General features: G+C 41.3%; 1 protein-coding gene across 4 annotated transcripts; it reads left to right on the top strand.

Moving 5' to 3' along the window:
• Positions 1-4,016: 4,016 nt before the first annotated feature.
• Positions 4,017-13,660, top strand: LOC111834377 (acidic mammalian chitinase-like). Of its 4 annotated transcripts, XM_023793602.2 has the most exons (12): positions 4,017-4,041; positions 4,221-4,250; positions 6,751-6,952; positions 7,085-7,141; positions 7,601-7,766; positions 8,903-9,027; positions 10,226-10,349; positions 10,883-11,068; positions 11,496-11,612; positions 12,350-12,491; positions 12,880-12,935; positions 12,969-13,660. In XM_023793602.2, exons 1-12 carry the CDS (start codon positions 4,017-4,019, stop codon positions 13,197-13,199), a joined length of 1,461 nt encoding a protein of 486 aa, XP_023649370.1. In that variant the 3' UTR covers positions 13,200-13,660. The 4 variants fall into 4 exon arrangements, with proteins under 4 accessions (XP_023649370.1, XP_023649369.1, XP_023649371.1 ...); XM_023793601.2 differs by having other exon boundaries at positions 12,350-12,488; positions 12,880-13,660; XM_023793603.2 differs by having other exon boundaries at positions 12,880-13,660.
• The last annotated feature ends 516 nt before the right edge of the window (positions 13,661-14,176 follow it).

Raw genomic sequence — 14,176 nt, 5'->3', positions numbered from 1 at the left:
TATAATATAAATAAATATAAATAAATATAAATATCAATCATTTGTGTACTTGCAAAACTATTCAATCTGTTAAGAGCAGTAAATGGGAAACACAACAGTAACCAAACACTAGTGGTGGGGTGGCGCTCTCAAGAATATGGCAGTATGAATATGGCAGTATGAATATGGCCCTCTGCCATCATTGGAGCTAATAAAGCCACCTGATTGGTAGGATATGGCAAACAACGCCAGAACGCAATAGGCTAACTATTTTTTCATGCAAGATTCTGAGGAAATTGTGTTCATAAAATGTAACGCCTAACGGCATAAATTGTAGAAATGTAGTGGAGTAGAAAGTACAGATAATTGCCGCAAAATGTAATGGAGTAAAATAAAAAGTATGCATTATTATTTTTACTTAAGTAAAGTACAGATACTTAAAAATGTAATTAAGTACAGTAACAAAGTACAAATACTTTGTTACATTCCACCACTGTTCAACAGTCATTCCTGGTCTCCTGAGTGCTTGGAATTTACAGACGCGTCGGCAGTGCCTTCATCACAACCAGGCAATGGTTGTGTTTTTTTTCTGTATCTGCAGCAGATTCCAGTGTTGAAGCCTCACTGCTGGAGAGTCTCACACATAGTGGCTAAGGATGGAGCAGTGACCCCCCCAGTGTGAAAGGGTGTCTATCCAAGTTTTCAAATATTTCAGGTTAGTTGACTAAAGTTTGGTTAATGACTAACCAAAGCAATGCATATAAAAAATATAAAATGGCACAAAATATATTTAACTTATGTAATCATCCATCTCATCATGTGCGCCTTATTTTCTTCCATATCTAATTCACTTGCATCACCTAAAATGCACATTGTGGGTGAGGTTGGGATGTGACAATTAAACCATATTGATAAATCTTCACATATCCTCTGCCAGAACTTCTGCACCGGTGTGCAGGACCATACGGCATGCATGTGGTTCTCTACAAAGTTACTTATGGGTGCATAAGTTTGAGTGTATTTGGAACATCCTTTGTCCTGCGAAGTGTATTCTATGGAGAGTTTTGTATTGTACTAGTTGTAAGTTGGGACTTTTAGTCATTTGGAAAGTGTTTAAACATATTTGTTTCCAAATCCATCTCATCATAACCACATAGTTACAGTGAGCCTGGAGCTTATGACAGGAAGCACAGGCCACAAGGCGGGGGACACCCTGGGTGACATCATGGTGCAAGGGCGTAGTTTTGGGTATGGATGGTAGGGAAACCATCCATGTTTAGGGGATGGGGGGTTTGGGGCTGATTTAGTCCTTGCCAATACTGATATCAAAGCAACACCCTTGTTATTATGTAATCATGTATATTTACCTTTGTTTTCTCAAAGGAAACAGAGATAAATGAGCGATATCAAAGTTTAAGTATGAAAGTGCGAAAATATATTGTGCAAACCATGTTGTGCAAAAACAGGATAGATAGGAAATAAATGTAAATTAATTAATGACGTACATAGTACAAGTACAATTATGTACGGTAACATTGCTTGTTATTAAACACTGTCCTGTGTTGTGTTGTGTCTGGTGCGGTGAGAGCTGGCATGCCAGGAGGAGGTGCGGTGGCACCTGATGGCAGAAGATACAAAGGATCCCCAGAAATGCTTCTGAGCACACCATGGTAGCTAAAGCCAGTGTTTCCCAATCCGGTCTTTGGGGACTCGCAGACAGTCCATGTTTTTGCTCCCTCCCAGCTCCCGGTAGGGAGCAAAAATGTGGACTGTGTGACAGGGACCTGGGAGGGAGCAAAAACATGGACTGTGTGACAGGGACCTGGGAGGGAGCAAAAACATGGACTGTGTGACAGGGACCTGGGAGGGAGCAAAAACATGGACTGTGTGACAGGGACCTGGGAGGGAGGAAAAACATGGTCCATCTGTGGGTCCCTGAGGTCTGGGTTGGGAAACACTGGCTAAGGAGTGTAGCCCATGTAGCAGATGGGCAGATTTGCTCATGATGTTCATTATGGCAGTTTTGTCACATCTGCTACTCTGCAGCTACCTCTACTGGGTCCTGGGTCAGTCCTGTGATGGAGCTGACTTTGCTAATGAGTTTGTTGAGGCGAGTGGCATTACCTAAACTGGAGATGTTTCCCCAACAGACCGCAGCATAGAGAAAAGACTGTGAACACATTAAGTCTGAAAATATATCTACAACATTGTGAAATGTGCTTCAGTATACATGCGTGATTTTTACATTAAGAACTATATTTTTCTCACATACCTATTTCTTTCATGTTTTTGAAAAATTCTACTTTGCATTGTATGGAGACAAAAGGACATTTGACCTGTTCTCCATGATAAATCAGTTAGATAAAAATGTGCATTAGCTGCACCATATCATTTACTAATATGGCTGATATTCTAACGTGGCTATCTGTTTTTGAGATAGCCCAATCTCTTTGAGATAGCCCTATCGGTTATATAACATCTACTAATTGTTCAAATAATACAATTACATTTTCCAGACAGGTTGTATATCTGTTTTCTCTTCCCCAAACCTGCGTTTATTATCATAGGTAAACATATGGACATATGACCTTCATTTTAACAATATTGAGAAACTAAGGTAATATAACTAAACAAATTAAACTGAAGAAGTCTTTAAAAAAAATGTAAAATGTAATTAATAGAAAAGCAATTTCTTGTGAGGAAACAGTTAGGGCAATTCCACATTCATTACTACTTAACATACCTGGAATCAGATTCAGGTGTTCCACATCAGGTACTAACGATTATAGCATCGTTACAGAGCATTTTAGAGGAGTCTGTCTTATCTAAACCACAAGAATATGGAGAACATCTAAAATGACTGCCAACGAGGCCAGGTCAGGCCGTCCTAGTAAGTGCAGCCCAAGAGCAGACCACAACAGAGGACGTGTTTGCCGTAAAACAAAGACAACATTTGAGTAAAAGGGTCTCATACCAACTGTGAAGCATGGGGGTGGAAATGTCATGGTTTGGGGCTGCTTCGCCGCAGCAGGACCTGACCAGCTCACCATCATAGAATCCATATGAATTCTTCATTGTATCAAAGGGTGCATCTGTCCAAAAATGAAAACTGCAGCAGAGGTGAGCCATGCAACATGACAATGACCCAAAACATGCCAGTAAATCTAGCAAGGAGTGGCTCAAAAGACAGAAATGGAGAGTTCTGGAATGGCCAAGTCAAAGCCTGTGCATGCAAGACACCCTTCAAACATCACACAGCTTGAGGAATTCTGCATTGGAGAGTGGGGAAAACTTTCTGCCGGTCCATGTCAGGGACGGTGGTTATAGAAAGATGGTTATAGAAAATGTCTCACTGAGGGGAACATACTGGCTATTAGGACATACAGAGTCCTAACTTTATCTTCAGTAGGAATTGACATCTTAGTTCATTTCTTTTGTTAAAGAAGTAAATGTTGTTTTTGTGTCGGTCATGCAATAACATCACCTTTATCTGTAAATATAATTTGAAAGAAGATCAAATATTATGTTGATATTTCTGAATAAAGAACTAAATATTTAATATTTATTCACATAAATAGTTTATAGTTATTCACATGACTATAAATTATAGATTTTTATTGACGAATAAAATCCCCAATAGGTATAATTCATAATCTTAAGGATAGAGTATCTCTGTATTACAGAGAAGATATTAAGTTACTCTTACTTTACCACATACCCGACATACGCATGCAGAAAAATGTTTAGTCCAAGGTTTACAGAACTGAGTAGTACTTACTTTTCTTCCTAATTTTTCCTGTTTGTCCTTTCTTTCACAAAAATAGGCAAATTTCACTGAACTGCGTATCTTTATCTTACCACGTGGTTATTTAAAGTATAGCAGTCCGGTGTTTGTCGAAAGAACAGTGAAAACATGATAAGTGATCAAGCAAAGCATTATTAAATCATAATGGACCTCAATCTTTAGTAAATATTGTGGAAAGAGGTACAGAGTATAAAGGTGCGACCTTGCAGACTCACTTTTGTACTGGGCTATCATGGGGAAACTACTGCTTTTTTCGGGTAAGTCGCTACCTTTGGGTAAACTGGCATATTTTTCACTCTCAGGGTCATAACTGTAAACGTAGCTGGCAGCTTTGTACGATGTGCTGTTTGGAGTCATGATGCTGCAGGATGTTGTCACCATTCCACAGAACGTTCTGCATGTTAATATGTGTTTTTGTCTGGCTTCTCCTTCACAGCTGTGGCCCTGCTGCTCAACGCGCAGCTCGGTAAGTGAAACTGGCTCCCAAGTTCCTTCCCTGTATGTTGTTGATAGACGGTGTATCATACGTTCACGTCGGGAGTCCACGTAAAATTGTTCAACATAACGTAATTTAATATAGTTTTAATTAAGTTATATTCTGGCCCTTTTCTTCCTTTTCAGCATTTGTCTAATACATTGTTTCCCAATCCGGTCCTCTAGAACCCACAGACAGTCCACGTTTTCTCTCCTTACCAGCTCCTGGTAGAGCAAAACTTGGACTGTCTGTTGGTCTCCAAGGACTGGACTGGGATACCACTGGTCTAATTCATAGTTAAGCAGTGCATAATACTACCATTTTCCCAGTGTAGTTGAGAATCCAGTTGCAGATTAGTATCTCACTCTCAGAATGACATTACACACAGGTAATACGCAAGTCTCTACATATCTCTCTCGCACCCAAGATCTTCAGAAGAGGCCAAATCCATAAAATCAGGACCTCCATGCGCTACAAAGGAACTCCAAACAGAAAATACCAAGGTGTAACTTAAATACTCACTGCTGATTAAATAAATCAACTCATTTACTGGTGAGAGAGAGAGAAATCCAAAAGTTAGCCCCTAGCTCCCTCTAATGACCAGAATGAGAAATGACAAGCTAATATTAAGTAATCTTTCTAATACATTATTTTGTGAAATAAATCCAGTAAATCCAGTATTATTATTTTATTTATTTTTATTTACCTTTATTTAAACAGAAACATGCAATCAAAGGAAAATAAATATTTAAACAATTAAAGCAGTGCATTTACAAACAATTGCATGAACCCAACTCATGCCTTAAAGCCCTTATCATCACATATTTAAACATATCCAAGGTAACAGGTGTCTGAAGTTTGGAGCATTTTCCATGCAGCCAGAGCAGCAAGCCTAAAACTGACCTTGGTCAACGTGGTGGACACTTTGGGAACTAGCAGTGCAAGGAGTAGGTATCCATCTTGGAAATGTTCAAGTAGACAGTCAAGAAAGGAATTGGCCAGTAATGGCTTTATATGCAAATAAAAGCCAATGAAATTGCCTACGCATTTCAGTACTACTGAGGAAACAGAGCATGTAGAGGAAATAACAGGGAAAGGTGACATACAGAAAGCATGAGTGGGATTCGCTCCCATCCTGCAGGTATGAGGTGACACTTCCCCCAGGAACCAGCATCAGGAAAAAAAACATCAGCAGTATAGATTTTCATCTTAATATTAATAAGTCAACGATTCAATTTGAATTCCGCTTCAGTGTTCATACTATATACTGGCATCCTGATAGGATTGTCCCTTATTATGTATCAGGAATGCCCCAAAAAGTGTGACAAATGCTTCTTGGGTGGAGCTCCAGGTCCACAGTGGCCCTTTACTCGAGAAGAATTTAGACAAAATGGATGGATGGATGATCGCTATATATCTCATTGATTTTTATAATACAAGGGTATTTGTATACGCAATTAAATGTTATAAAGCCCTTTAGTGAGCATTCATGTAATTCATCTTGTGTTATGTAGTTCATGTTGCATGTACAGTCACTGTTCACCCTGTGAAATAGAATTATACTACTTGACATGCTGTATAACTTATATCCAAAGTCTGAGGACCATTAATGTGGACCAGACACAAAAAGAATTCAGTGAACCAGGGGAATTTGTGCTGCAAATGTCTGAACAGGAAGAGCAGACGACTTTCAGCAAGGTCAAAGCTGGCAGAGCTGCTGGATACGATCACATCCCTTCATCTGTTCTAAAGACATGTGGAGCACAGCTGGCCCCTGTTTTCATTTGATATCTTCGTCCTTGTCCACTGGAGAGGAGCCAACACAATAACCTCACTCTGAACGTCAATAAAAAAGAAGACGGAGCTCTCGAATCACATCAGGAGTCACAGATTGATCACCATTGCTGGCCATCCAATGGGAACTTTCAGCAACTTCCTTGGCGTCCAGGTCCCAGAGAGGCTAAGATAGACTGGGAACACTGGATCGGACCTCATGAAAGCCAACACTGGATCGGACCTCATGAAAGCCCGTCGTTTCCTGAGATAGCTTAAGAAGTGGGGGATGAGCACAGTTTAGGGTTATGAGGTCAGCCCAGAAGATTATGTAACCAAACTGCCATCCATTGACTGGATATGCATCAACCATTGATCCAACAGAGTGTAGTACATGACCTAAATCACCAAAGCCACATTCCTGAATTTCCACCTGGGATCAGTTAGGATCAAGTCCACCTCAATCATACTCTTTGTCTTCTCACCCCAGAGTTTGATAAGACGTTTCACAGTATCAGAACGATGGGTTCCAGATTCAAGAGCAGTTTCTTCCCCCAAACCATCTGCTTCATCAATATTGAAATCTGAATGACTTGCAGCTGCACTTTATGGGGATTGTGATGTTGAGGTGTTTTCATTGGTCTATTGCACACGTGTTATGTATTGATTGGTATACGTTTCCTCGTACTGAATCGTCACATGTTCTTCTCCCATCCAGGCTCTTCCTACATCCTGTCCTGTTACTTCACTAACTGGGCACAATACAGGCCTCCTCCAACCATCTACATGCCCACTAACATCGACCCATGCCTGTGTACCCACCTCCTCTACGCCTTCGCCACGATCACAAACGGCAAGCTCGCCACTTACGAGTGGAATGATGTGACTCTCTACGGGCAGTTCAACGACCTTAAGAACCAGTGAGGGAACCACTGGCCGCCATTCTGCAGATGCATGCAACCTGTCCCGGATACAATTTTTGTCCCATTCATGTCCATAAAACGTCCAGTTGCCAGCCAATAATATCAATTCTGTTCACTCTAATTTTGCAGGAATGGAAACATGAAAACCCTGCTTTCTGTTGGAGGCTGGAATTTCGGCTCCTCTGGGTAGGAAGTTCGACATTAATTTACCGCACACATTCGTCGAGTGTGTCATGTGGGGCTAAGGTGCCACAGCGGCAAACTCACCATGAACATGAATAAAACATACAGTGCTGTTGCCTGTTTGCTCTGTCTTGAGCACCACTATACTAGACATCTTACTAATAATAAATGTTGATAAATAATGAAGACCAGGATCACCATTACCTGTCTTATCTATCATCAGCAATATCCTTTGGCCTTTGGAAATATTAAAATAAAAAAGTGCTTCTTTTAAACTAGTATAGAGAATATTTTATTATGCTGGCTAGTATATTTAAAATTAACGTCCTTTCAATGTGACTGTAGCTATATTAAAATTCTGAAAGGAGACTTGGTCAATTTTAGTTAACCTTTTACATGTAAGTGCCTGTACTACACAGTTTTGCACGTTTGCATAAAACTGGCTTTTCTCCCCTTTTTAAGATTCTCTGCTATGGTGGCTTCCTCTGGTACCCGTCAAACCTTCATCGACTCTGTCATCAGCTTCCTGAGGAAGTATCAGTTTGATGGTCTTGACATTGACTGGGAATACCCAGGCAACAGGGGGAGCCCTCCACAAGACCAGCAGCTGTACTCTGTCCTATTGCAGGTAATTCTGGGACTAAAACAATAGCCTGGCATATTTCACTGGCTTATGTGGTTTATTTGTCCTATGTCCTACCAGTTCTTAATAAGTTTGGCCACTCTGTGAAAGTTATAGATTGACAGAATGTATTTGCTACGTTTGCGTATTTACTAACAGAGATGGTTAATTCAGATCCAGAAAGTAAAAATCCAGACCAAGATTTTGATTCAGCCAACCAGTTCCATAAACCAACAATAAAGAGTCACAGTCACAGAGTACTCAACTGTTGGGTGAAGCAAAATCGTGGTCAGGGTATTTTGCCTTTCTGGACCTAGACTATCCACCTCCATCACCACTTAATCCGGAGCCTATCCTGGGAACAATGGGCGCAGGCAAGAAACATCCCTGGGCAGCCACCACACCGCAGGGCACATACACTCACACAACTATAGGGCCAGTTTAGACTCGCCAATCAACCTGCCCTACGCGCTTTTGGACCGTGGGAGGAAACCAGAGCCCCTGGCAAAAACAGGGAGCGCGTGCTAACTCCACACAGAGAGGACCCGGGACCGGACCCGGGACCTTCTTGCCATGAAGCAGCAGCGCTAACCACTGCGCCGCCATGCTGCCTGACCATCCACCACTCTTAACTAAATTGGTAATTAATTGATTAGTCGGCTAACTGATTTCAAGTAAATTAATTGATTTCTTAATTTAATTCTAAGTGAATCTGACTCTGGGATGGAAATGTCAGGGACAGGCATCTGTAGTTTAATTAGAAAACAAGAAGCACCATTTTATATCTGGAATAGGCTGCAGGCTGCTTCCTGTAAATGTGTTAGACGACAAGGCTGAATTCTTCCGAACATAAAACACACATGACCATAAAGTTGAACTCATGTGAATCAGGAAATGCCCAAATGCCCAGTGTGTAATGAAAGGTTCATGGAACAGCACGGCAAATTCTTTAAGTTACAATTTAGCATTTTACAAAAATGTTTACAAAAAACTTATTTGCAAAATCTGGTACCTTTTCCTATTTATACAGCCAAGTATGTAAGTGTGAAATGCAGGACCCATCCTATAGCAGACCGGCATGACCTCTAAGTATGGGTTTTTGGTTTGACTGTGGATAACAGCTCTCTGTGTTTGTTTAATAGGAAATGAGGGAAGCCTTTGAAGCTGAAGCTAAGCAGAGCAACAAGCGGCCACTGCTGATGTCCGCCGCTGTCTCAGCTGGTCGCGGCACCATCGACACGGCCTACCAGATACCCGAAGTTGGAAAGTAAGTGTCATTCTTCAGTGTCACCCATGGAATTAAGCCAGACCTAAAATCTATAGCACTCTTTTGAGCAAAGGTCCACATTAGATTTTTGTTCAAAGCCAGTGGTCCGGAACAATTTTCAATAACAAAACAGTATTTCATGAAGTTTAATGATCTGACAATAACTTTCAGGTTGATTGGTGAGTCTAAATTGGCCCAGTAGTTGTGTGTGTGTGAGTGTGTGTGTGTTGGCGCCCGCCCAAGGTTGGTTCCCACCTGCGCCCGTTGTTCCCGTGATAGGCTCCAGTCCCCCATGCGACCCCAGTTGGGATTAAGCAGTTTCAGAAAATGGATGGATGGATGCACAATTACTTTCTATATAAGGCAAATTGATTATCAAGTTTGATCCGTAGATTGTAATAGGGTACCAGGTACAGTGCCCAAGAGTGAGAACTTCCCATAAACCTGCAAGAGAGACGTGAGGCTTCCAAGTAAATTAATAAGCACAACTTAATTTAGTCCCATTTAAATAAAAGACAAAGTGTCCAGTGGACCAGCTGAGGTGTAAAAGACTGTACTGCCCAACATGCTGATAGGTAGGTAGAAAACTTTATTAATCCCTCAGGAAGGTTCCACTGGGAAATTCAGTTAGTCTCATGATGGAGAAAGGATGATGTTGCATGTGACTATCTAAGGATCTCCAACTGTATTTACAGTAAGTGCTATTTCTACAAAGGCAATAACCTGGGGGGGAGGGGGGGGTGCAAGTGGCAACAGGACAAGTTGTTGCCTCCCTTCTAGTCACTTGTAGAGTCGCGGTCGACACGCTGGTGACAACTGACCTAAGCCATGGTCCCCTATACAGCTGCCAGGTGGAACCCCTCTGAGATGGCACCATGTCTGAGGTGGCACCACGTCTGAGGTGGCACCATCCCACTATGCCGTGCCGTGCCAATGACAACCGTCAGCACAAAACGTGTTTTATCCCACCCAAATTCTCCCTGACTAGCAACACAGGAAAACTCTACATGCTCAGGCATCTGCTTGAAATGGGCAAATAAAAATGTCTTATGTACAGTAGCTAGCTATTTTTGTCATATTTTCCATATAATATACATTATAGCTTACTTATTTTGGGACCTGGGGACAAGAAAATTCACTAAATGATCCAGTTACCATATCTGTCCTTCCCATATATTTCTGTTCCTTGTATAATCAGGTACCTTGACATGATCAATGTGATGACCTACGACTACCACGGCTCCTGGGACCCCTTCACTGGGGAGTGCAGTCCTCTGTACAGGGACTCCTTTGATTCTGGATCCTACATCTACTTCAATGTGGTAAGTAGGAAATTCATGAATGTTACTGAGTATATACACAAAAAATGAACGGCCTGAGACATATTTGTCTAAAAACCCCATAGTTGGTCTCTAGAGATCATGAAAGTTGTTTTTTTTTTTTTAATAAAAATAAATTTGATTTTCCAAAACGAAAAAAATAATTTCCAAAATGATTCTTTAACAACCCACGGGACAGTGGCACCTATGAAGGGGCAGTTGTATTTATGGGGGCGGCCATATTATACAATGTCCCTTCTATGGTCCTGCACAGAAAATAAAACAATCCATATTTTGTTTTTATTATTTTATTATTATTATTTTATGTTGGGTCACCCCTGCCACCACAAACCAAAAGAAATTGATTTTTTAAAACGTACTTGGAATATTAATATTAAGGAATTTCCCAGTTGGGATCAAAAAAGTAAATCCATCCATCTATCCATCTATCTATCTATCTATCTATCTAAAGTTACAGAATATAGGGCTGGTACTCACTGCTGTTCATCTTAGTATGTAATCTTTATTTTTTATAGGACTATACAATGAACTACTGGAAGAACAATGGAGCACCGGCTGAGAAACTGCTAGTTGGCTTCCCCACCTATGGCAACACCTTCACCCTGAGTAACCCGGCCAACCACGGCATCGGCGCTCCGATCTCAGGGGCTGGAACTGCAGGAAAGTACACGCAGGAGGCTGGTGAGCTGGCCTACTTCGAGGTAACCACGCCACGGGCACTGAGGATTCAAGTTGGGAAGAGATTTCCGGTTATCAATACTCCTATTTTATGGATGAACATGGTTAATATTGATGAATATTTGGATGGCATGGCCACCTTGTACCTCTGGAGACCACGGTTCAATTCCCCAGCTCTGTATATGTGGAGGGCGATACTGGGGTTTCCTCTGGGACCTTCATTAACCCCCCATCCCCCCCCCCCCCCCCCAGCTCAAAATTGCCATATGTGTGTATGGACCCTAGTCAGTTGGTGCTCCATCATGGCTTATTCCCAGCCCTGCATCTGTTGTACCCAGGATAGGTTCCACAACCCTGTATAGGACAAAAGCAGTATAGAAAATGAACTTGTTAATGGCTAGACCAGGACATCTATGAGGTCCTCAGTGAATTTTTAAACTCTTTTCATAGATCTGTGGCTTTTTGGATGGAGCTACAGAAGTCTGGAACACTGAGCAGAATGTGCCCTATGCCTATAAGGGAAACCAGTGGGTTGGCTATGACAATCTCAAGAGCTTCCAGATCAAGGTGAGGCTTTGATGAGTGCACAGGAACTCATGAAATTGAAAAAATATGTACCTGTCAGTACATGAAGTACTTGTAAATGCTAGACAAATCTATGGTATATTGATTTGTATCTGGACACATAAACTTACAGACTGTGTGAAAATAATGAACTTTTTAACTGGCATTATTTCAGGTAAATAAAATACTGTCTTAACTTACTAACCGAGGACAGCGTGTGGCTCAGTTGGCTAAGCCTCTGTGTCTGTGATCGGAAGGCCACCAATTGAAGCCCGGCCTCAGCACATCTGCGGGTCCTTCAGCGAGGCCCCCAACCCCCAGCTCTCTGAGTGCTCCCTCAACCCCCAGCTATGGGTGGCTGCCCTTCACAGCCAGCTTGCTCTCACCCACAGAGAGCAGGTTGGGGGAGGGAAATGAGAATTTCCCCATGAGGATCAATAAAGTATCAATTATTATTAATTGAGTCTAGGCTTGCATTGATGTTAATAAATGGTTCCTGTAGCTAAATAAGTAGAGCATTGTGTTAACAACAGGAAGGTTGTGGGTTGAACTACTGGGGACGACATAAATTGTAACCCTTGCCTCTACTGTAAGTCACTTTGGGTAAAAGCTTTAGATAAATGATTTAATGTAAATGGACCTTAGTAGCAGAATAGAAACAGCTTTCAACTGTGTTACGTCTAACCCCTTGACAAAAGCTCAATGGGCTCCTTCTAAATTATTCTGCCCATCATCTGTAGGTTGACTGGCTAATGAAGAACCAATTTGGAGGAGCCATGGTGTGGACTATCGACATGGATGACTACATGGGAACATACTGCAACCAGGGCAAATACCCACTGATCAATGTCCTCCACAAGGCTTTCGGCTTGGGTCAAGGCTGTAAGTCTCTCGCTTTTCTGCAGCTCTGTTGTTGAATGTGCCTGATGACACAAGTATCTATAAAAGGCACTGAAGAGTGACTTGCCTGTAGATAACATTACTGATGTCACTTCACAAAAACCCTTTGCTATGAAGTAGGAAGTGTGATGACCCCCCTCCCCCCACTTAAAGGCTTAACCAACTGGGCCACGTTCAAACAAGTTATAAGTGAAGGATCTCTGGGAATGACTTTAATTTAGAAATGACCCTGATGATTACAATAATAATGCTCTGTATATATATATATATATATATATATATATATATATATACAGTGTATATATAGTGTGTATGTGTATGTCTGTATTTATATATGTATATGAATTGTTCTCTTTTATTTTTTTTTTAGCCTGCAAACCACCTGCTACCCCTGTGCCCCCCATTCCAGGACAGTCCACCACCACGGTCGCATCAAGCTCTACTGGAAGCAATTCAAAGGGAGGCAGTTCCAGTGGTGGCAGCTCCAGTGGTGGCAGTTCCAGTGGTGGCAGCTCCAGCGGCACCGGAGGCATGAACAGCAGCTTCTGTACAGGCAAAGCTGATGGAATGTACCCTGATCCCACCGACAAAAACAAGTTCTACGAGTGCAGTAGGGGCAGGACATACTTCCAAAGCTGTGCTAGTGGCCTGGTATTTGATACCAGCTGTTCCTGCTGTAACTGGTCCTAGATCAAGGAGTTGCACTTAAGGGAGGGGGGCAGTGAAAATGCTTTTGCTTTTGATGTCCACCACTGCTCTACCTGCCTTTTGTTCAAAGCCCCCCCTTCCTGTTTTACGGACGCAGCTCTTTAAAACAGCCGAGGGTTAACAGAGTAAAATTTTTAATAATTTTTTCTGGAGTCAGGAAAAGCATTCAACAGTACCGTGGGTTTTACTAGACAATGTCTTTCAGAACCATTTGAAATCAAGCTATTAAAGAATTTAATAGAATACCACCAGAACAGTGCACCAGTAATATGTATTGGGTACCATTTCTGCATAACACCACTGGTTCCCAAGTCTGAGATTTTACACACCTCCTGTAACATGTCTAGTACTTACCATCACCCACTATTTTGCATTTACAATTAATTGGATGGTACTTGTTTTTGTTTGTTTTATAAAGACAGATGGTTTTTATAATGTCAGAATTGAAGAGGTTTGCATCCTTGGTTGTACCCCAGAATGAACATGCAAAAACAATAATATCATTAAAATAAAGCAGTAAAACAGCATTTCCAGCCTTCTTTGTTTTTTTTTCTTTTCTGTTTCAGGCACACATTTAGTAGAAATACAAAGGTTGGTGACATGGGCATTTTTATGATTAAAATGTGTCTAGAAATTCATATATCTTAATATTTTATAATTACTTGAACTCAAAAAATGTGTTGAAGGGAAAAATAATTATATATATCTGCGATTTTACACATGTAAAAACGTCGGTCCTTCAGGGCCCAATTTCACTTTTTGGGACATAGTATTCAAACATGATACTTTATTTTGTCCAACTTGTTGCCTGATTACTTAAAGGGTATTCCCTTGGGTGTGTATGGGAATGTACGACTGGACGCATCGCTGCTATTTGAAGAGTTAAATTAGCTTGTTTTAAACTATGCACCCTGTCTCTGACCGTATAGTACTAGCTGCATGGCCTCTTTTTGTCTTAT

The sequence above is a fragment of the Paramormyrops kingsleyae genome, chromosome 6 (assembly GCF_048594095.1).
Source record: "Paramormyrops kingsleyae isolate MSU_618 chromosome 6, PKINGS_0.4, whole genome shotgun sequence".
Taxonomy (NCBI): Eukaryota; Metazoa; Chordata; class Actinopteri; order Osteoglossiformes; family Mormyridae; genus Paramormyrops; species Paramormyrops kingsleyae.
The sequence above is the reverse complement of the archived record's forward strand: the minus strand, read 5'-3'. Positions and strand labels throughout refer to the sequence as shown.